The 20924-nt window shown below is 40.9% G+C and overlaps 1 protein-coding gene across 4 annotated transcripts in view; it reads left to right on the top strand.

Annotated features, from left to right (window-relative positions):
* Positions 1 to 17498, top strand: part of TBC1D30 (TBC1 domain family member 30) — a 71222-nt gene extending 53724 nt beyond the window's left edge. For 2 of the 4 annotated variants that reach the window (XM_040409297.1, XM_040409314.1), the window contains 8 exons: positions 1231 to 1399; positions 5016 to 5184; positions 7299 to 7404; positions 7844 to 7956; positions 11646 to 11785; positions 12907 to 13113; positions 13251 to 13301; positions 15614 to 17498. In XM_040409297.1, the coding sequence (XP_040265231.1) occupies positions 1231 to 1399; positions 5016 to 5184; positions 7299 to 7404; positions 7844 to 7956; positions 11646 to 11785; positions 12907 to 13113; positions 13251 to 13301; positions 15614 to 16365 (1707 nt within the window). In that variant the 3' untranslated portion in view covers positions 16366 to 17498. The remainder of the gene's footprint in view (positions 1 to 1230; positions 1400 to 5015; positions 5185 to 7298; positions 7405 to 7843; positions 7957 to 11645; positions 11786 to 12906; positions 13114 to 13250; positions 13302 to 15613) is intronic. The other 2 variants (XM_040409306.1, XM_040409324.1) reach the window with 1 other exon arrangement.
* The last annotated feature ends 3426 nt before the right edge of the window (positions 17499 to 20924 follow it).

Raw genomic sequence — 20924 nt, 5'->3', positions numbered from 1 at the left:
TGTTATATACATTGTTTTTTACTGTTTTGACTATGCTTTTTTTGTTTAGCAAACAAGGGGGTAGCAGATCACTCTTTTGGTCTCTACTGGGAGAATGGAGGCCAATGGATACACCGGATGTATACACTGGGAGCTTTACAACATGTGATGTACACGGCACACACTCTAAAGCTTATATTAGATGGGCAGATAATCCTTTAGTCTACTTTCACACTGGCGTTTTGGCTTTCCGTTGGTGAGATCCGTTCAGGGCTCTCACAAGCGGTCCAAAACGGATCAGTGTGCATTCTAATGCATTGTGAATGGAAAAGGATCCGCTCAGAATGCATCAGTTTGCATCAGTTCAGTCTCCATTCCGCTTTGGTGTCCGTCTGATGAAACTGAGCCAAAGTCAATGGGGACGGATCTGTTTTCACTGGCACAATAGAAAACGGATCCGTCCTCCATTGACTTTCAATGGTGTTCAAGACGTGGTTAAAGATGATACAAACTGATCCGTTCTGAACGGATCCATCCATGACGGATCAGCACGAAACACGAGTGTGAAAGTAGCCTAAGGTCATTGCTAAAAAGCGTTTGCATGAACGCTCGTTAGCGATGATCTTCCTGTGTGAGACTGCCGCCGATTACCTGATGAACAAGCAAAGGCTCGTTCATCAGGTAATTGGAATCTTTTAGCAAGTTTAAAAATCACCGTTTCCCGGCGATGGCATTAGCAATCCCTCCTCCCCATACTGAGGAGGAGATTGCTGCATGTAATAGTAGCAGTCTCCTCCGCTGACAGGTAGGCAATTGCCAGGAAGGAACGCTAAGGTTAATAATATTAATAACATATAATATGTAATACTTTTGTTTTAAAACCAGAGTTGGAGTCCGTACATTTCTTCTGACTCCACTACCCCTGTTTGGAGTGCTGCGTCTTTTGGAAGTTAAACAATGACAGAAAAATGCAGCTACTTTATGTTGAATCTTTATTGATTTACGTGTAAACTTTTTTCTTCAAAACAAAAAAATAATTGTTATATAGCAAATAAGTGGTGGGAACTGAGCCTTACACAGCTAAGTATACAAATGTATGCATATTTGATATTAACAAGGTCAAGTCGATAGTGTCATCTGTTCTGGGCAGGGCAGTCAGAACTTTTTGACAAACCCTCTTGGGTTGTAGTTCATTGTATACCTTAGAGCTTATTATTTTTGTGCATAAACATTGTTTGTCTTCCACCACAGATAATGATTTATCTCATTGACAAAGTGCTGCCAGACAGTTACTTTGTCAATAACCTGCGGGCTCTGTCAGTGGATATGGCTGTGTTTCGGGATCTCGTGAGAATGAAGCTGCCGGATCTATCTCATCATTTGGATGTACTTCAGAGAACCGCAAATCGAGAAAGTGGAGGTATGTTCATGCATAATGATCACATTTAAACCCTTCTTGTATCTTTATTGACTGTGTTGTCATGGAAACTTTACTAATATTAGTGTCACGCTCTAGTGTGGGAGGGAAACACCACACCGAACATAGGAGGGAAAGGGGGAAGGAAATAAGGCTTGAAAACTAGGGAAGGAAGACGGACACCTCCTAGGTAACACTTAACTTCAAAAAGCTGTGGCAGCACCATGGCAGCATCTCAGCCGAGATCCAAACAGCAGCTATCCACAGGTCCAACTGAAGCTATAAACCACACAGCATTGTGGAGAAACAACTATAGATAGGGAACACAATAGCAACACCGGGAGGTTAACCCCTTAAGGACCCGCGCTGTACATGTATGGCGTGCTGATCGGCCTGGTGCAGAAGCTGCGCCCGCCCCATTAGCCGCAGGGGTCCTGCAGTCACTGATAGCGGGATCCCTACTGTACGTGCCATCTGTGAAAACACAGATGCCGGTGCATTTATCCTCGCACTGCCGTCGTCCGTGCTGACCGCGGGACGGTGCGGGCTGGCCATCGGGTCCCCACTCTGCGGTGACGGGGACCCGATGGCAGGGAAGGCAGCCCGATGCCTATCGTGACAGCCTGTGAGATCTAGCCCTCTGGCAATCGCCTCCATTGGGCGCGTGTCGGATTTGGCAGCGCTTTCTTGTAAGGACCGCTTTCTTGTTCTCCACCAAGATAAGGCGGTGCTCCGCCCGGTACCTTCTTTTTAGCCGAAGGTGTTCTCTGTCTTCTACGTCAACAAAGACATTGTTCTCCCTTCGTTCTGCCCCTCTCTTTCACATCCTAGGGAGCGAGCTCTCCATCAGATGGACGTGGTTCGGGCTCTGAGGATTTACCTGTCCATTTCTAGTTCGTTCCGCCGTATTTACCTGTCCATTTCTAGTTCGTTCCGCCGTACGGACTCCCTATTTGTTGTTCCTGAAGGTCCCCGCAAAGGCTTGCCAGCCTCTAAGGTGACGATTGCCAAGTGGATTCGTTTGGCGATTGCTGAAGCATACCGCTCCCGGGAAAAGGTACCACCCCTTGGTGTCACGGGTTACTCGACTAGGGCGGTGGGTGCTTCTTGGGCTCGGTTCCACCATGCTTCCGCTTCACAGTTGTGTAAGGCAGCGACTAGTTCTGCCTTGCACACGTTCACCAAGTTTTACCCGGTGCATACTTTTGCATTAGCGGACGCTGCACTGGGCAGCAAGGTCTTGCAGGCAGCGGTGTCTTGAGCTTCCGCGAGGCAGTTTTCATGAGGGTGTGTTCTTCCTGCCCCGTGGACTGCTTTGGAACGTCCCACAGTCCTGTGTTCCCCAATGATACGAGCGAGAAAACAAGATTTTTGTGAACTCACCTGTAAAACTTTTCAGCCTAATGTCGCCTCCTAGTGGCAGCAGCAGCTATACCCACGGTCCTGTGTCCCCCAATGAATTAAGCGAGAAAGAGATTTTACAGGCGAGTTCACAAAAATCAATTTTTTTTTTTTCAAAAATGCTTTTATTGTGTTAATTGTAAAAAAAAAAAAGTCGACATATTGGGTATCGCCGCGTCCGTAACAACCTGCTCTAAAAATAAAAAAAAATACCATGTGACCTACCACGGTGTCGAAAAAGCCATTTTTTGTCACCTTGTAATAGCAAGCGATCAAAAAGTGGTATGCCACCCAAAATAGTGCCAATCAAACAGCCATCTCATCCCGCAAAAATGATACCCGACATAAGACAATCGGCCCAAAAAAAAAATATGATTTATTATTATTATTTATTTATTTTTGTTTCAAAAATTATATTATTGTGTAAAACTTAAATAAAAAAAGATACATATTAGGTATTGCCACGTCCGTAAGGACCTGCTGTATAAAAATATCACATGAACTAACCCTTCAAGTGAACACCGTATAAAAATAAAAAGTGTGTCAAAAAAGCCATTTTTTGGCACCTTACATCACAAAAAGTGTAATACCAAGCGATCAAAAAATGCACCCCAAAATAGTACCAACCAAACTGTCATCTGATACGGAAGAAAATGAGCCCCTACATAAGACAGTCGCCCGAAAAAAAACAAAAAAAAAAACTATGGCTTTCAGAATATGGAGGGACTAAAAAAGCATTTTTTTCAAAAATGCTTTATTATGTAAAACTGAAACAAACAACCAAAATCAACCAAATCATATTTGGTATTGTCGTGTCCATAACAACCTGCTCTATAAAAATACCACATGATCTAACCTGTCAGATGAACATTGTAAATAACAAAAAAAAAAACTGTGCCAAAACAGCTATTTTTTGTTACCTTGCCTCACAAAAAGTGTAATATAGAGCAACCAAAAATCAGATGTACCCTAAAATAGTACCAACAAAACTGCCACCTCATCCCGTAGTTTCCAAAATGGGGTAATTTTTTGGGAGTTTCTACTCTAGGGCATCAGGGGGTCTTCAAATGTGACATGGCAACTTAAAATTATATCAGTGAAATCTGCCCTCCAAAAACCATATGGCGTTCGTTTCCTTCTGCGCCCTGCCATGTGCCCGTACAGCAGTTTACAACCACATATAGGGTGTTTCTGTAAACTAAAGAATCAGGGCAATAAATATTGAGTTTTGTTTGGCTGTTAACCCTTGCTTTGTTAGCGGAAAAAAATTGATTAAAATTTAAAATCTGCCTAAATTTTCCTTTTTAATTCTTGTGGAACACCTAAAGGGTTAAGAAAGTTTGTAAAATCAATTTTGAATACCTTGAGGGGTGTAGTTTCTAAAATGGTTTCTAATATGTACGCCTCACAAAGTGACTTCAGATTTGAACTGGTCCTTAAACAGTAGGTTTTGGAAATTTTATGTAAAATTTCAAGATTTGCTTCTAAACGTCTAAGCCTTCTAACGTCCCAAAAAAAGAAATTTGTCATTTACAAAATGATCCAGACATGAAGTAGACATATGGGGAATGTAAAGTAATAACTATTTTAGGAGTTATCACTATCTGTTTTAAAAGCAGAGAAATTTAAATGTTGAAAATTGCTAATTTAAAAAATAATTGGGGTAAATTTGGTATTTTTTTTTATAAATAAAAATGTAATATTTTGACTCAAATTTTCCACTGTCATGAAATACAATATGTGACGAGAAAACAGTCTCAGAATGGCTTGGATAAGTAAAAGCGTTTTAAAGTTATCACCACATAGTGACACATGTCAGATTTGCAAAAAATGGCCTGGTCCTTAAGGTGAAAAATGGCAGGGTCCTGAAGGGGTTAAGGGTGTGGCCAGTACCAGAAACAACACAGATGCCTATTGCTCCACAAGGTAAACATGTCAAATCAAACCACGTGTTGCCAGTCTCAAAGATTTCCTGCCACTCACTGTTGCGGGGACGTCTGTATGTCTCGGTACGTCTGTGACAATTAGATACTGTATATGCAATGGGATTGTATTGATTTAAAACGGCAGCACCAAAAAAGTGTATGCCCGGTGGCTGAACCTTTAAGAAAAATGCCATGTGTACTAAAATATACAAACATACAGTAGCTGTATGTATTAGAGAATTCGCTTATTATGTAAGTTTACATTTACTTTCATATGGACCTTTTTGTTCCAGGTGGATATGAGCCCCCTCTTACAAACGTGTTTACCATGCAGTGGTTCTTGACTCTCTTTGCAACCTGTCTTCCAAACCACACTGTTCTTAAAATCTGGGATTCCGTGTTCTTTGAGGGATCTGAGATCATCCTACGAGTAGCACTGGCCATTTGGGCAAAGCTTGGAGAGTATGTTTGTTTTTTTTGTTTTTTTTAATTTGATAACATTTCTATGTAATAACTACAAATACCCCAATACACTGTAGATGACAGTGTAAAGGTATACCGTCTCACCCCAATTTTTCATCAAATCACACTGTGGACAGGGTACATTATTAAAACATAACTTTTACTGGATATAGATAAAATACTACCAATAAGAAAACAAAAATTGCAGTGAGTAAACGATAACTAAACTATAGCCAGGACTTCCTGATTGCTAGAATACTTAAGTGATAAATGGGTAGCTCTTACCACTTCCATCAGGTGTGCGACACGGATATATCCTTCAGTACGGTGACAAAAGGACATAGGTGACCGATGCTCCTAGTTATCCAAATTAGTCCTAAATGTAAAGCCCTACCTGAAGGAGGGTTAGGGGACTAATTTCACCTGCCTACCAGACACAGAGCACCCGCCCCATTCGAAACCTTTCCCTACTTGGGGCCTGTTCCCTACAGTTACCCTCACTTAATTCCCTAGATGCCACGTCTCCCAGTTTATCACAACTAGCGGTGAGACTAAGGTGGATAGGGGACACTCCCTCACACCAAGGCACGGACCATTGTCTCCAATTGTGCCTACACCCTCTACGTGACAAGGAATCGTCATTGCTTCCTAATCGTATTTTTCTTCACTTCCCGTGGTTGGGATGAAAAGTGGAATGTAGGGAATAAAGTGAGGGTAACTGTAGGGAACAGGCCCCAAGTAGGGAGAGGTTCCGTATGGTGTCTCCCCTATCTGGGCGGCTGCTCTGTGTCTGGTAGGCAGGTGAAATTAATCCCCCTAACTCTCCATTGACACTAGGAGCACCAGTCACCTATGTCCTTTTGTCACCGTACTGAAGGATATATCCGTGTCGCACACCTGATGGAAGTGGTAAGAGCTACCCATTTATCACTTAAGTATTCTAGCAATCAGGGAGTGCTGACTATAGTTTAGTTATTGTTTACTCACTGCAATTTTTGTTTTCTTATTGGTAGTATTTTATCTATATCCAGTAAAAGTTATGTTTTAATAATGTACCCTGTCCACAGTGTGATTTGATCAACATTTCTATGTACAATATATATCTATTCTTTTATTGTTGATCTATGAAAAAAAATTTGCGATATATGCTGTTGAGATTCTGGCCATAACCCAGCTTTGCACTGCACATGGAGCTACAGTTAAACGTTGTCCATTTAAAACATGATTGGCAGCATTTGCTGTGTAATTTTGAAAAGATCATTAGAATCAGAATAACCTACACAAGCTCCTCCAGCTTCAAAGAAACTTTGGACACTTCACATTTTATTTTATGGATAGTGGAAAAAGTCCCCATATGTCCAGGAATTTGGACACTCGCGTTGAATGGACATGACAGAAAGTGAACCTACACATTAAAGGGGTTGTTCACCCTTGGAGGCCTCTCGAGCAGAATTCCCAGTGCAAATCGAACTGCGGAGGAAATCATATGTACCTGATCCCAGCCGCTGGGTTCCGTCTCCTTTGTAGCTCTCAGATCTCCCTGCATCAACATGTGGTTTGATGTGGGTCACATGGCCACTGCAGCAAATGACTGGGGCATGACGCATTGGAGATAGGTCACTGCTGCAGCCAACTGGATGTTGATCTGGGGAGATCTGAGAGCTGCAGAAGCCTAGGCCCATTTCATCATAGAAATTATCTACATACAAATTATACACCACATACTAAGTTATACAATGCATTCTACTCCAGGGATGCATTCACAATTCTTTTGGCTTCAGAGCTGAAATTTCCCAGCATTCTTTGTTTGTTCAGATATTATGCACACCACCATATTTTTTTATCTATTTGCTATCCGCATTTTTCTTAGAGAGCACACTGACATCAGTTTTTTTTTTAATTTTCAGATCCATGTGACCATTCTGTAGATTATAGGAAAGGTCATATACTTTTCTGCATTACAAATGAGATTAGCCCTTTCTTTTGAGGGGAGTGAGAAAAATGCAAAATGTTTTTTGCAGACTGAAAAATATGGACACGGCCATGTGCATTATATCTTATGGTTATTCTATAGCGCTGTTAAATGATATTAAAATATTCCTGTTCTGTTTCAGGCAAATTGAGTGTTGCCAAAATGCGGATGAATTCTATAGTACAATGGGGAGATTGACCCAGGAGATGCTTGAAGACAACCTGATAGACAGCAATGAACTGATGCAGGTTATAAGCAAACTCTCATTTTCTAGCCCATTCAGTTGCAGAATGGTGTCATTTCATGTGTGAACAACACTGTGTATTATTAGTGTTTAAAATGTGCCCCTGTGAGAATTGCTAGCACTTGTTTGGGTGCTATCTCACATATACTGATGCGTAAATCGCTAATTATAAATCCATTCCCATTATCTGCAAGCTTTCCATTCTAAATATTTAAGGAGGATTATGGAGCCTGAGTCATTGAGATATTGTGCCACTCATTTGGTAACTGCATACATTATTTGGAAAGAGCACAAGAATGAATTGTCCACCATCTGTTTATTTGAAGTTGTGTATTGTATATTACTAGTTCATACTGTATATAGTACTGACTATCTTTGTGGCTATGACGTGTTTTTATGTTTGTATTTGTTATATTTACTTTGGTACAATTTACTTTTTGTAGACGGTGTACTCGATGGCTACTTTCCCATTTCCACAACTAGCCGAGCTGAGGGAGAAGTATACATATAATATCACACCTTTCCCAGCACCAGTCAAGTCTGCTTCATTTTCTGGGTAACCACATCCAGTCTTTGACCATAACATATAACCTTTCCTTTGTCCTATGCATAGTACAATTTATCATAAAACTTTTCAGTTTAACAGTATTGTATAAAATTTACCATTTTATTTTCTAAATATCATTAATTTCATGCAAGGCAATGTTGTGCATGTATCATATAATGTAACTGTTGCTGAAAATAAGTCTGTGGATGCGCTGTGTCCAATTACCTTATTCTGTATTAAAGTTACCTGTATTCTGTATTTGTAAGAATTTAGAGCTGGCATTTACACTTCATGAAACTGATGAGTTTGGATTGTTGTTTTGTATGAAGGTAATAACATTTAAAGCACTGACCGCTAAAGTGAGTAATATTGATTTTCTGGTGACAGTGACACCTGTGAGGGTTTTTTCGTGCAGCAGCAGGGTTGTAGTGTGCCATGTGGTGCTGCAAAACGACATGCATTGCCGTGGTTTCCATGCTTCGCTTGTACTTGTTGGAAAATGAAGCTATTTGCACCAAAAAGAGCACTACCACCCCAAGACTCCTGCATGAAAACTGATGAGCCGAAGGTATTCCTTCTAGTGTTGAGCGAACTTGTGTTTTAAGTTCGGCGTCTAAAGTTCGAGTTCAGGTTATCGAAGTATCCCGTTATGGATTCTAAATTCCGTTATGGTCCATGGTAGCGGAATCCATAACGGGATATTTCGATAACCTGAACTCGAACTTTAGACGCCGAACTTAAAACACAAGTTCGCTCAACACTAATTACTTCGCGAAGTCTCGCTAGACTTCGCATAATAACTTCATAAAATAATTTCTACAGTAAAAAAAACATTTCCCGAATTCGGGTTCGGTTCCAAGTGGTACCTTGGAATTTAACCAGAGTTCGGGAAATGTTTTTTTTACAGTAGAAATTGGTTTATGAAGTTATTATGCGAAGTGTCGTGAGACTTCAGAAAGTAATAACTTCGGTTCATAGGGGCCAATACATTCTAATACTGTACGGAGCGCTTGTTCCGTACAGTATTCAAACAAAGTATTATGCAAATCGACTTTGGATGTTTCATCTGAAGTCGATTCGCTCTTCCCTAGTTAGTACCTACCAGAAGTGGTTCAAGGAAGGACATAGTGGTAAATACTATAAATATGTAATCGTACTGACTTGATTGCAGAATGAAGTTAAGGCGTTAGTTGTTTCGCATTGGGAACGCTGCAAAAACAAAAGCCATACAAGTGTGGCAGAATTGCATGTATTTTCCAATTCTATTCAATTTTTCCAGTTTTATATTCAATTTTAAATGGTGCCATTAGAAGGTTCAATCTGTCCTCCAAAAAACAAGCCCTCATACTTCTATATGAACGGAAAAATAAAAAAGTTAGGAGTCTGGAAAGGCAGGGAGTAAAAATGGAAAATTGCATTCTTCAGGAAAGAGTTAAAGAGGACCTTTCACTAGAATAAAAAGATGTGAACTAAGCATACAGACATGGAGAGCGGCGCCCAGGGATCTCCCTGCACTTACTGTTATCCCTGGGCGCCGCTCCGTTCTCCCGGTATAGGCTCCGGTATCTTCATATGTTCGGCTCAACTGGGTGGAGCCTGCCGGCGTCTCCTTCTCCCAGGCTGTAGCGCTGGCCAATCGCAGCGCTCAGCTCATAGCCTGAGAGTTTTTTTTTCTCTCAGGCTATGAGCTGAGCGCTGCGATTGGCCAGCGCTACAGCATGGGAGAAGGAGACGCAGGCAGGCTCAACTGGGTGGAGCCTAACATGTGAAGATACCGGAGCCTATACCGGGAGAACGGAGCGGCGCCCAGGGATAACAGTAAGTGCAGGGAGATCTAGTGAAAGGTCCTCTTTAAGGAAAAAAATAAAAAAAAGAATTAAATATTATATTGTGATACTCAGGTGAGCTCATTTATCACTAAGTTGAAATGCAAAAACTGCACAGAAAATGCGCAGATACATATGGAGCTGTTTTAGACTCTTCCTTCTTATTTCAATGGGAAATTCAGCACAGATGCGACCATATATATTTAAGTGATTTTGTTTCTGAAAATTAAAGCAGAAAGCTATGTGATATACTCTTTAAGTTTATTATAGGCTGTGGAGTTGGAAGGCCAAAGTTCTCACTCCGACTCTTGCATTTTATAATACTCCGATGCCTTCATAAATGGCCAATTATTTAGTAATAACAAATTTTCGGTAGTAAAATGGTGACATTGGGATTTTTCTTACGATCTTGTAAGTAATCGGGCTACTTAGATGAAACTTAAACCATATTTATTGGAATATAAGAGCTGAGAACTGATTTTCTATCACCACTAGAACACCCTGCTTATCAATGTTTATAATATTAGAGATGGAAGAGAAAGCAGGAGAGATGAGAACTAATTATCTACCATCACTAGAACTCCCTGTTTATCACTGTTTGTAGTATGAGAGACAGGAAACGTGAGAACTGATTATCTGTCACCACTAGAACACCCTGCTTATCATTGTTTATAGTATGATATGAAAGTAATCCTAGCAGACGTTTTTCAATTCAGCACGGTGTATTCTCTTATTCCAGCATACAGATATAGGCCTCATGCACACGGCCTTGCCGTTTTTTGCGGTCCGCAAAAAATGGAAGCCGCCCGTGTTGCCTTCCACAATTTGCGTAACGGAACGGGCATTGGCAATGTAAATGCCTATTCTTGTCCGCAAAGCACGCACAAGAATAGGACATGTTATATTTTTTTTAACGGGGCCGCGGAACGGAGCCACGGATGCGGACAGCACACGGAGTGCTGTCCGCATCTTTTGCGGCCCCATTGAAGTGAATGTGTCCGCATCCGAGCCGCCAAAACGGCGGCTCGGATGCGGACCCAAACAACAGTCGTGTGCATGAGGCCATAGGTTTACAGGACGCATTTCTGTAAACCTATATCTGTATGCTGGAATAAAAGAATAGACCGTGATGAATTGACTAATGTCTGCTGGAATTACTTTCATATTGCTTTTGGGGAACGGGGCTTCCTGCGCTGCATAAGCTACAGACCGAGTGCTGTTTAAATCTTATCACAATGTTTATAGTATAAGGGATAGGAGAGAACAGAGGAGAAGGTAGAACTGATTATTTGCCACCACTAGAACACCCTGCTTATCACTGGTTATAGTATGAGGGAGGGACAGGAGAGGGGGAGAACGGATTTTCACCACTAGAACCCCCTCCTTATCACTGTTTATAATATAAGGACAGGAGAGTTGAGAACTGATTATCTATCACCACTAGAACATCCTGCTTATCACTATTTATACTTTTAGGGACAGGAGAGAACAGAGGAGAGGTGAGAACAGATTATCTGCCACCACTAGAACACCCTGCTTATCACTTTTTATAGTATGAAGGACAGGAGAGGGGAGAACTGATTTTTCCACCACCACTAGAACACCCTGCTTATCACTGATTTTGATAAATAAGGGCTTTAGATTGATAGAACATAAAATTATATTTATGATTAACATTTCTAAATGTATATGAAAGTTAATATTAATAATAGATATTTTGTCAAGCTGGAAGTCCGAGTTGGTACATTTCTACTAACTGCAGCTCCACAGCCCTGGTTTATATTACCCTCTAAATAACTATAGTGGTGATGACTGAGAACTGAGAAAAAAGTGGCATTAAAACAGTATACTGTGTACTTTTTAATATTACAGGCTCCCAAGTAAGATGCAAGACAGTGATGAAGAAAATGACATTGATGATGATGACCTAAATGCCAATGCTGTTGGGTGTCTTGGCCCATTTAGTGGATTTTTGACTCCAGAACTGCAGAAGTATCAAAGGCAGATTAGAGGTAAAAAATAACAGACATATAGGGGTAACTTATTAAGACTGGCGTTTTAGACGGCGGTGGATCCGGCTAAATTATGAAGAGGCGCAGGCCTCCAATGCTGCTTCTAAATGTTAGACAGCTTCCGAGCTGTCTTACATTTGGACCATTTTCTATGCCTAAAACAGGCGTAGAAAGTGATGAATGAGTCTGTCCTGTCGGCCCGTCCCTGCTCACTCCATGCCAACAATTTTAGACCTGGCGTGAGCAGGGAAAAGTCGCTGATTGCGGCACAACTAACTGTTTCGCCGCCATCTGTGCCTGAAATACTCCTAATATAGGCGTATTTCAGTATAATGAATGAACCCCATATTGCTTATATTTTCTTGAAATATTTTTCCTAGAAGGGACCTATACTTGAATATAAAAACTAGGTGGTAAAGTATGAATGCTGCAGCATATAATGAGAGCAAAAAGGTGCTATATTTAGCACAAAGCAGACTACAAACAACCTAATTATACTTTAAAAATGCATAATCTGCATATTGCATGTATCTAATTGTTTGCTGTGAAATCTGATGGAACAGCCAATGGACTGTTTAACTGATCACACAGACTCTGCTCTGACCTCGGCCTGTACCTGACTACAGTTTTGGCTGACCCTTGGTGCTCCCCATCATTGTCTCTTGGCCAAGAACCTCTGGGAGTAACGGCAACGCCTACTTTGCTCCTAGAGTCTCATATGAATATATTAAAACATGATTTTTCGAAAGCCTTCCGCTGCCAAGCGCACATGTAACAGGTCCGCCAGTTTCATAAGTACAAATCTGCTGACAGATGCCCTTTAGGTTCACTTTTTCAAATTTAGGTTTTATTGAAATTTTTCAGTACAACCAAAATAGAGACATGTGCAAATTCAAACAGTGTTAACAGTTCAAACATGATGTCCACAGAACTGGGTATACACCCGTCATCACATAGTACAGCTCATGGGAGAATATGAGTTAGACATATCTAAATGGACATGTAAAATTGCAGTAACATATAGACAGACAAGACATTGGACAAGGGAGCAGGGGGGGTAGGTTCACTTTTATTAACAATTTTTAGAAATAGCCTTTTAATTCTCCTGGTCTATTTTTCAGATCAAAAAGAAGACCAAAGTTTCAAATTTGGCAACATTGCAGAACTTAGCCCGGGAGCAATTGATTCATGTCGAGGAGAATATCATGCTGTTTTTAATAGTATGATGATGGAGCGTATGACAACTGATATCAATGCCCTAAAGCAGCAGTACTCCAGAATTAAAAAGAGGCAGCTGCAGCAAGTCCATCAGGTTTACATTCGAGCAGGTAACTCTCCTAAACTGTCTTTTATACGTTTTTATACACCACTTTTTTTTTCTCTCTTTTAATATTGCCGTCACCATTTGCCATTGTCATATTTTTTTAAATTTGCCATTCACTTGCATGTTTTATTTTTAACATAGGACTCGAAGAAGAAAAGATCCCTTCTGATCCTAGGGATCAACTTAATAATGGTATTTAAAAAAGGAAATACCTGTTTGGGGTTATGTTTCTAACATGACTGGTCATCTTTTGTAATGAAACATCTTTATTTTGCTTGTTGATTAACATCTTGAGCATATGGGAATTTGAGCATATGTTCTTGCTCAATGCTCAGTATGTACAATAAGAAGTTTATTTCTAATTTACACTGTCATGGCTCATAATGACAATCACTACTGCTCACACTCATTAAAACCTAGTATGTAAGTATGTAATAATAAAAGGGGTATTCCAGTTATAAGTTATTCCCTATCCACAGGATAGCGGATAACTATTAGATCGGTGGTGTCCTATCACTGCGACCCCCACAGGATCATGATAATTTGGGCCCCATACCCTATAGAGCCCACTGAAATGAACGGAGTGGCCAGTCGGACATGTGTGCTTTTGCTCCATTCATTTCTGTAGGAGTTCTGGAGATAGCTGAGAGCAATACTCTGCTCTCCGGAACTCCCCTAGAAATGATTGGAGCGGCCACACACATGCCCGACTGGCTGCTTATTTTAGGGGGCTCTACAGATTATGGGACCCCTATTATCGTGATAACGTAATATAACCGGAATACCCCTTTAATATACTCTCCATGCCTAATGTAGTGTCTGTTGTAGGACTCTAAAGATGTTTCACACTGTGAAGGATTACCATGCATACTTTCATGATCTTGAACCATTAACCATCTTTTCTAATATTTCTTCACAAATCGGTTTATGTAAGATTTAAAGACAAATCATAAATATGGGATTTCTTGTTGATTAATCTGCTTTCTGTCTGGTGGAGGGGAGTTTTCATCTATATAAATGATGAAGATAAATTCTACTGCTGTTGCAGCAAACAATACAGTATTCCCTTATTTCTTTTTTTCCCAATTTGTAAAAACCCTTGTTTTTCTCAGTTATTTCATTTATTTGCCCTTCTAAGTTTCGATTATTAGGGGATTGTTGATCTTAGAGTGGTTTAAGGTTTAAAGATGTATTCTCAGAGACATTTGTGGCATGTCCACAGAATATTACAATAAATAGATACGACCCTATCCGGGAAGGGTTTATATAAATCACCAGGAATAAAGCCTCTGTAGGCTAATAACCTCACTTGTCCCGGATATTAAAACGTAACTTTTACTAACTCAAATAAAAGGACTCCTATATCAGTGACTGTGAGCTAAAGAGAAAGGGTACAACTATCTAATGCTCTGTCAGTTCTATAGCACGTTATCTGTAACTGCAATGTCAGCCGGGGGTGCACTGCCCATGCCTGCACATACTTGAACACTGTATTCACTGGGCAGTATCACACCGTCCTATATATAGTGTACTCTGGATAGTACTGGGCAGAACCACTATTCACTCTTGTGTGGGCTCCATTGTATTGTGCTGCACTTGTTGCCAGACCTGACACAGGCATCAGAAACTAAAAATCTAAACTGTCCCCCAACATGTTTCGCCAGCTAATCTGGCTTCATCAGGGGTATCGGACAGACTTCGGTCAGCACAATACAATGGAGCCCACACAAGAGTGAATAGTGGTTCTGCCCAGTACTATCCAGAGTACACTATATATAGGACGGTGTGATACTGCCCAGTGAATACAGTGTTCAAGTATGTGCAGGCATGGGGAGTGCACCCCCGGCTGACAATGCAGTTACAGATAACGTGCTATAGAACTGACAGAGCATTAGATAGTTTTAACCCTTTCTCTTTAGCTCACAGTCACTGATATAAGAGTCCTTTTATTTCAGTTAGTAAAAGTTACGTTTTAATATCCGGGACAAGTGAGGTTATTAGCCTACAGAGGCTTTATTCCTGGTGATGTCCACAGAATATGCCATAATTGTCTGATAGATGCGGGTCCCGTCTCGCCCCACTGGCCGTCGTGTCCAGGCTGTGAGAGATGACTCGCTGTGTTATACGGTTTCTGTAACTTGCATTCACTCCTATTATAAAAACAGTGTAACACAGCGAGCTCAGCAGTTTCCTTAAACCAAGCTACCCCATGAAGCTTGGATGTTGCCGTCAGTGAGATAGATGTGGTTTCACTTTTAGCACCTGAACCAATTAGACATTATTAGACTTACCCTGTGGATATGCCATCAATGTCTGAGATAAGAACAGGCCTTCACGGTAGGTCTGACTATATCCTGAAATAAACCACCCATTGTGACTATAAATGCCAAAATCCATCTTTATTCATAAATAATTGCAGACGGGAGTTGGTGTGGTAAACTGGTGTGCCTGACAAGTGACTTTCCGTATTTGACATCTTAAAATGTTGTGTAACCTCATTTCAGATAAAGGACCTGCGAGCAGCATACTGCCATCTCAAGTTAATCATTCCCCAGTAATAAACCATCTGTTACTCGGCAAGAAGTTAAAGCAAGTAAACAAAGCTGCTAAAAATACAGCCGTCCAGTTACCAACCTCTAAGTCCATGATCCTACCCAACGAAGAAGCCAAAGCAAAGCTGAATTCTCCATGGCGGACCCACATTCGCGTTCATAGAAAAAATATAGCAAAGGCCAAAGGCTATGGGGACACAATTGGCCTGATAGAAGAGCAAAATGAAGTTTTCAAAGATCAGGTTGATGCAGCCAAAGAACCAGAGGACATTGAGGACGATACTTCCACAGTGGAGAGCGGAGACATAAGCTTAGATAGGACTGTTATGAAGGCTGATGGACATTCTCCGGAGCCTGTTTTTGAGGATGAAAATGCAAATGTAACTGTTGTGCAGAGCAAGCTGGAGACTTTGGAGCTGAGCACCAGTGATGAATCTAAAGACATGTCTGAGGTGATCCAGAATATTCAAAAAACCCCATCAAAGTCGCACAGCTCCTCAAGTGAAAGTGGAACTTCAGTAAAATCACCAAAAGGGCCTGTTTTCAGCCCCTTCCCATGTGTTAAGCCTCTTAGGAAATCTACAGCTGCTAGGAATCTGGGGTTGTATGGGCCAAATAATAGAACCCCAACCGTAAATTTCCCTCATATGAGCAGAAGTTTTAACAAGCCTGCTAATGGTGCCACTGGCAGCAAAAAACGATAACAGCACTTTATTCCCTATGTAGACTCTTTTTGATTTCATTTTCTCTGTCCTTACATTTTCATAGCTCTCGTGGAAAATTTGTCCACATGTAACATGTTTCTGTAGATTTGTGGTTCCACATAAGAGACTTTGCTTGGGTATGAAAGAAGAATTTGGCAGTAAAAGGCTGTAATTGAGGGGGACTGATATGGCAAGAATAATTTCTGCGTCAATTATGTATCATTCTTGCTTTTTTTTTGTCATTGCTTTTTGGAATCTTAATTGTTTGCTGTCACGCTAGAATTCTTTCTCTGCTAAGTAAGTGTGACTGGCATAATATGATACAGAAAGCTTAGTCTTGATGTGCTATAAATGGGAAGCCACAGAAAGTCATTCATCCAATTTCAGTGGAACTTTTTTTCAAGACCAATATTTATATTCTGGATGTAAATTACAAATCTAATATAATTATTTGTTATTATAAGGGAATATATAAAAAAAATATTGAACATTTTGCAGAATCGTTGCCAAATGCCAGCATATGCAGTGGCCACCTGGTCTATGCTTCAGACTTGCTTAATTGACACAAAGGTAAGTTATTGCAGAGCAACGGAAATGTGGGATATTTATATTTTTCCATCGGGGTGTTGTTGTTTACTATCATGTAATCCTATTTAATTATATACCTGTCCTGTATATTCAGAAATCATGTACATGGCTTAGGTTTGAGTAGTGCGGCAGGATGGTTAGGAAGCTTGCTTACCCGCATTGTGGCCTGAGAAATGTCCTTGTCAGAAAGTGAAGAACCAGTTTTCATGTGAACGCCTCATTTCTGCATGCTTTAATTTGCATCCTGTGTTGGCTTGTTCTTCACATGTGTTATTAGAAAGAGGTGGTTCTTTCTAGAAGACAGTTAAGATGTTCTTGCAAATCTTAGTCTCTGTTCCCATAGGAAAAAGTCTCACTGATGTGGTAACTTTACTTTTTGACTTTGTAAAATGTCTAGCTACTTGTAATGCTGATTCCCAAATATTACTTGTTCATATTTGAAGTGCCAAATGCATGGTTCTCTAGAAAGGCAAAACTGCAAGGTGGAATCTAGATATGTGCTATGTGTTGTCTCCTTTCCTTCTTTTCAGTAATAAAGTACTAGAACAGCATGGTGTTGGTGTCATGATTATCAAGATGCCCTTCAAGGTCAGAAACCTGCAGATTCTGTGGATTATTGGTTGGTCACTTATCCCTCAAGGTGCACACATGATAGTTGTGGCTCAGACACACAAGGAGCAGCCTACAAAAGAAGTTTTGAGGGAAAACTATGGGCAAATGCTGAATTTTCAAGTCTCACTTTAATTCACATGAAATAAAACTGAGTCATATTTAAATTCAGGTTGTATAGCGAGCTACTGAATAGACGCTAAGGCAGTGATGGTGAACCTTTTAGAGACTGAGTGCCCAAACTAACCCAAAACCCACATATTTATCTCAAAGTGCCAACACGGCAATTTACCCTGAATACTACAGTCCAATACAGTATACCTTCCATGTACTTTATCACTTAGCTATAATAGCCTGCCTACATTCAGTGCGCTGCCTGTGCCGTTCATAGTGCGCCCTGCGCTGATGAATGGCAGGGAAAGTCTAAGGCAGGCATGCTCAACCTGCGGCCCTCGAGCTGTTGCAAAACTACAACTCCCAGCATCCCTGAACAGCCTACAGCTATCAGCCTACAGCAGGGCATGGTGGGAGTTGTAGTTTTACAACAGCTGGAGGGCCGCAGGTTGAGCATCCCTGGTCTAAGGCATATTGGTACACCATAGACTTTTTCCAGGGTGTGGGTGCTCACAGAGAGGGCTCAGAGTGCCACCTCTGACACCCGTACCATAGGTTTGCCACCACTGCCCTAAGGTAATGGCAACATTGAGAGGGAATGGAAGACTTCCACTTGTAGAAAACACATCCAAACTGAATCTGAATCATCAACATTGAAAATCTAAATTTTGAGATTATGGGGAAAAAAACATGGATTTATAGGCGTTTTTTGTGCATGCTGCAAATCCCATATGTATACGTAGATTTGTTTTATTAGTGTCAAATATATGAGCAGATTTGCTATTTTATTTTAATACATATATATTTTAGGAATATAAAATAATCTCTAATGTGCTTATGTTTGTGAGAGTCGGTCCAGTTTCACACGAGCGTATTCAGTCCAGGAAACCCGTTCCGTGTGCGAGCAGTATTTCCTGGACTAAACACTGCTCCTCTGAAGTGAACCAGCAGCATCACAATGATTTATGTTGCTGTGAATTCCTGTCTCACCACGGGTCTGCTGAACTTTACTCACATGATTCTGTAACTACATTTCACAGCGAGATGGGAATTCATAGCATCATAAATCATTATGATGCGAGTTCACTTCAGAGGAGCAGTGTTCAGTCTGAGGAATACTGTTCCCACACAGAGGACGTTTACTGGACTGAATATGCCTGTGTGAAACTGGCCTTGCTGCTGTAAGCTCAGTACCACGGAAATATTTGGGCTTCACAGCTAATCAGAAGAGCCTTTCTGGTAAACTGGATCATGGTTCAGGAAGTAACAACCTTGGTAAGAAACTGTGAATGTTGGTAAGCTGTTTTAGGCTTCCCTTATCTGTCTTTCTCTGCTTCTGTGGCATTTCATTTACTACATTAGTGCAAAAGTGCCCGTCTCAGCGATCAAGGATTAACTCAGCAACGATTTTACATGCATCCTTTGTGGACTATATAAAACTTATTCATGCTTTATTCCAACATCTGGGCCTGTTTCTAGGTAACTAATGTCACATGCCTCCTCTAATGAACATCTGAAGTCTAGAACCAGCACATGTTTAAATGGCAGGCACACTGAGGCTAACTGCCTGGCCAGGCGGAGGAGGGTTGGCAAGTAAAAGAATATAGAAACAGGCCCAAATGTTGAAGTATAGATGCATGAGTAAGGGTACTTTCACACTAGCGTTTTTCTTTTCCGACACTGAGTTCCGTCAAAAGGGCTCAATGCCGGAAAAGAACTGATCAGGTATATCCCCATACATTCTGAATGGAGAGTAATCCGTTCAGGATGCATAAAAAAGTGCCATATGACCCACATTAGGATTAAAAGGGTCTTCCTCTGGATAGGTCATCAGATTCTGATCAGTGGGGGTCCGACAACTGGAACTGTTTAGAGAAGGGAGCGGCACTCCTGTGAGCCCTGCTGCCTTCTCACAGCTTACCAGGCACAGTGCCGTTCACTTGAATGGGGCTGAGTTGCTCCTTGGCCACGTGAATGACTAATGTGTAGTCACTGACCTAGGAAAAGCTGAAAGAAGGCCGCGGCGATACTCCGAGCGCCGCTACCTTCTCAAACGGCAGATCAACGGGGGTCCTGGGTGTTGGAACCTCACCGATCAGTATAAAACTCCCGGAAAACACCTTTAATGTATAAAGTGGCCAAACCCTTTAAACTAGAAAACTTGGTGCTTCAAAACCTTTACATATATACAACATTCAGTCACTGATATTAAAATCCTGATCTTATTGCTGCCTCTTGTCATAACGAACTTTATTTGGAACATACCGTATTTAATATAGCTAAAGGTTTCTACTTTGCTTTGAAGTATGCTTATTATTCAGTTTTCAACAGCAGAGGGCGGTATTGTACTATGCTACTTCAGCAGGTGACACATTATGACAGTGTGGAGTGCACGCATTATTTATTTTTTTTTTTACTTTTATTGCTTTCTTTTTTAATGCTCTTTATGGAATAGATTTTCTCATTTGCTTTCAAAGGGGATTTCCAGGTATTTAATATTGATGACTGATCCTCAGGATAGGTCATCAATATCTGATTGTTGGAGACCCGGCACCCCCGCTGAACGGCTGTTTGAAGAGGCCGCTATGACATGGTTTCCTCTCAGTTTTCTAAGCACAGCGCATAGCGGCTGTGCATGGTATTGCAGCTCAGTTCATTCACTTGAATGGGACTGAACTGCGCCTAGGCCATTTGACCAATGAACGTGATGTCACAGGCTTCGGCCTCTTGCACACAAATGTATTTTCTTTCCGTGTCCACTCAGTTTTTTTTTTTGCGGACTATATGCGGTATCGTTCACAAGTTACTCCGTGTGCATTCCGTTTCCGTATTTCCGTTCCGTAAAAAAATAGAACATGTTCTATTATTGTCCACATTACAGACAAGGATAGTACTATTCTATTAGGGGCCAGCTGTTCCGTTCCGTTATTTTTTGCGGGTCCGTTTTTTGCGGATCGCAAAATACATATGGTTGTGTGCAAGAGGCCTTAGGAAGAGATCCTAGCACTCAAATAGTGCCACGGTCTCTTCTAACAGCTGATCGTCAGGGGTGCCATTGGTGACCTATGCTGAGGATGGCCCATCAGTATGCAAATCATGGACAACCCTGTTAATAGTTGTTTTGGATTTACTCTACAATAATTTTAATTAAAATTGTCTTTCAAACTTTTGCTTCAGATCATTCATAGTAACGGGTCTAGTCCAGGATTATACTCCATGATATTATATTTTGATCTATTTATTGATAA

Source organism: Bufo bufo, chromosome 1 (assembly GCF_905171765.1).
Source record: "Bufo bufo chromosome 1, aBufBuf1.1, whole genome shotgun sequence".
NCBI lineage: Eukaryota > Metazoa > Chordata > Amphibia > Anura > Bufonidae > Bufo > Bufo bufo.
This window is presented reverse-complemented; position numbering and strand designations above follow the sequence as displayed.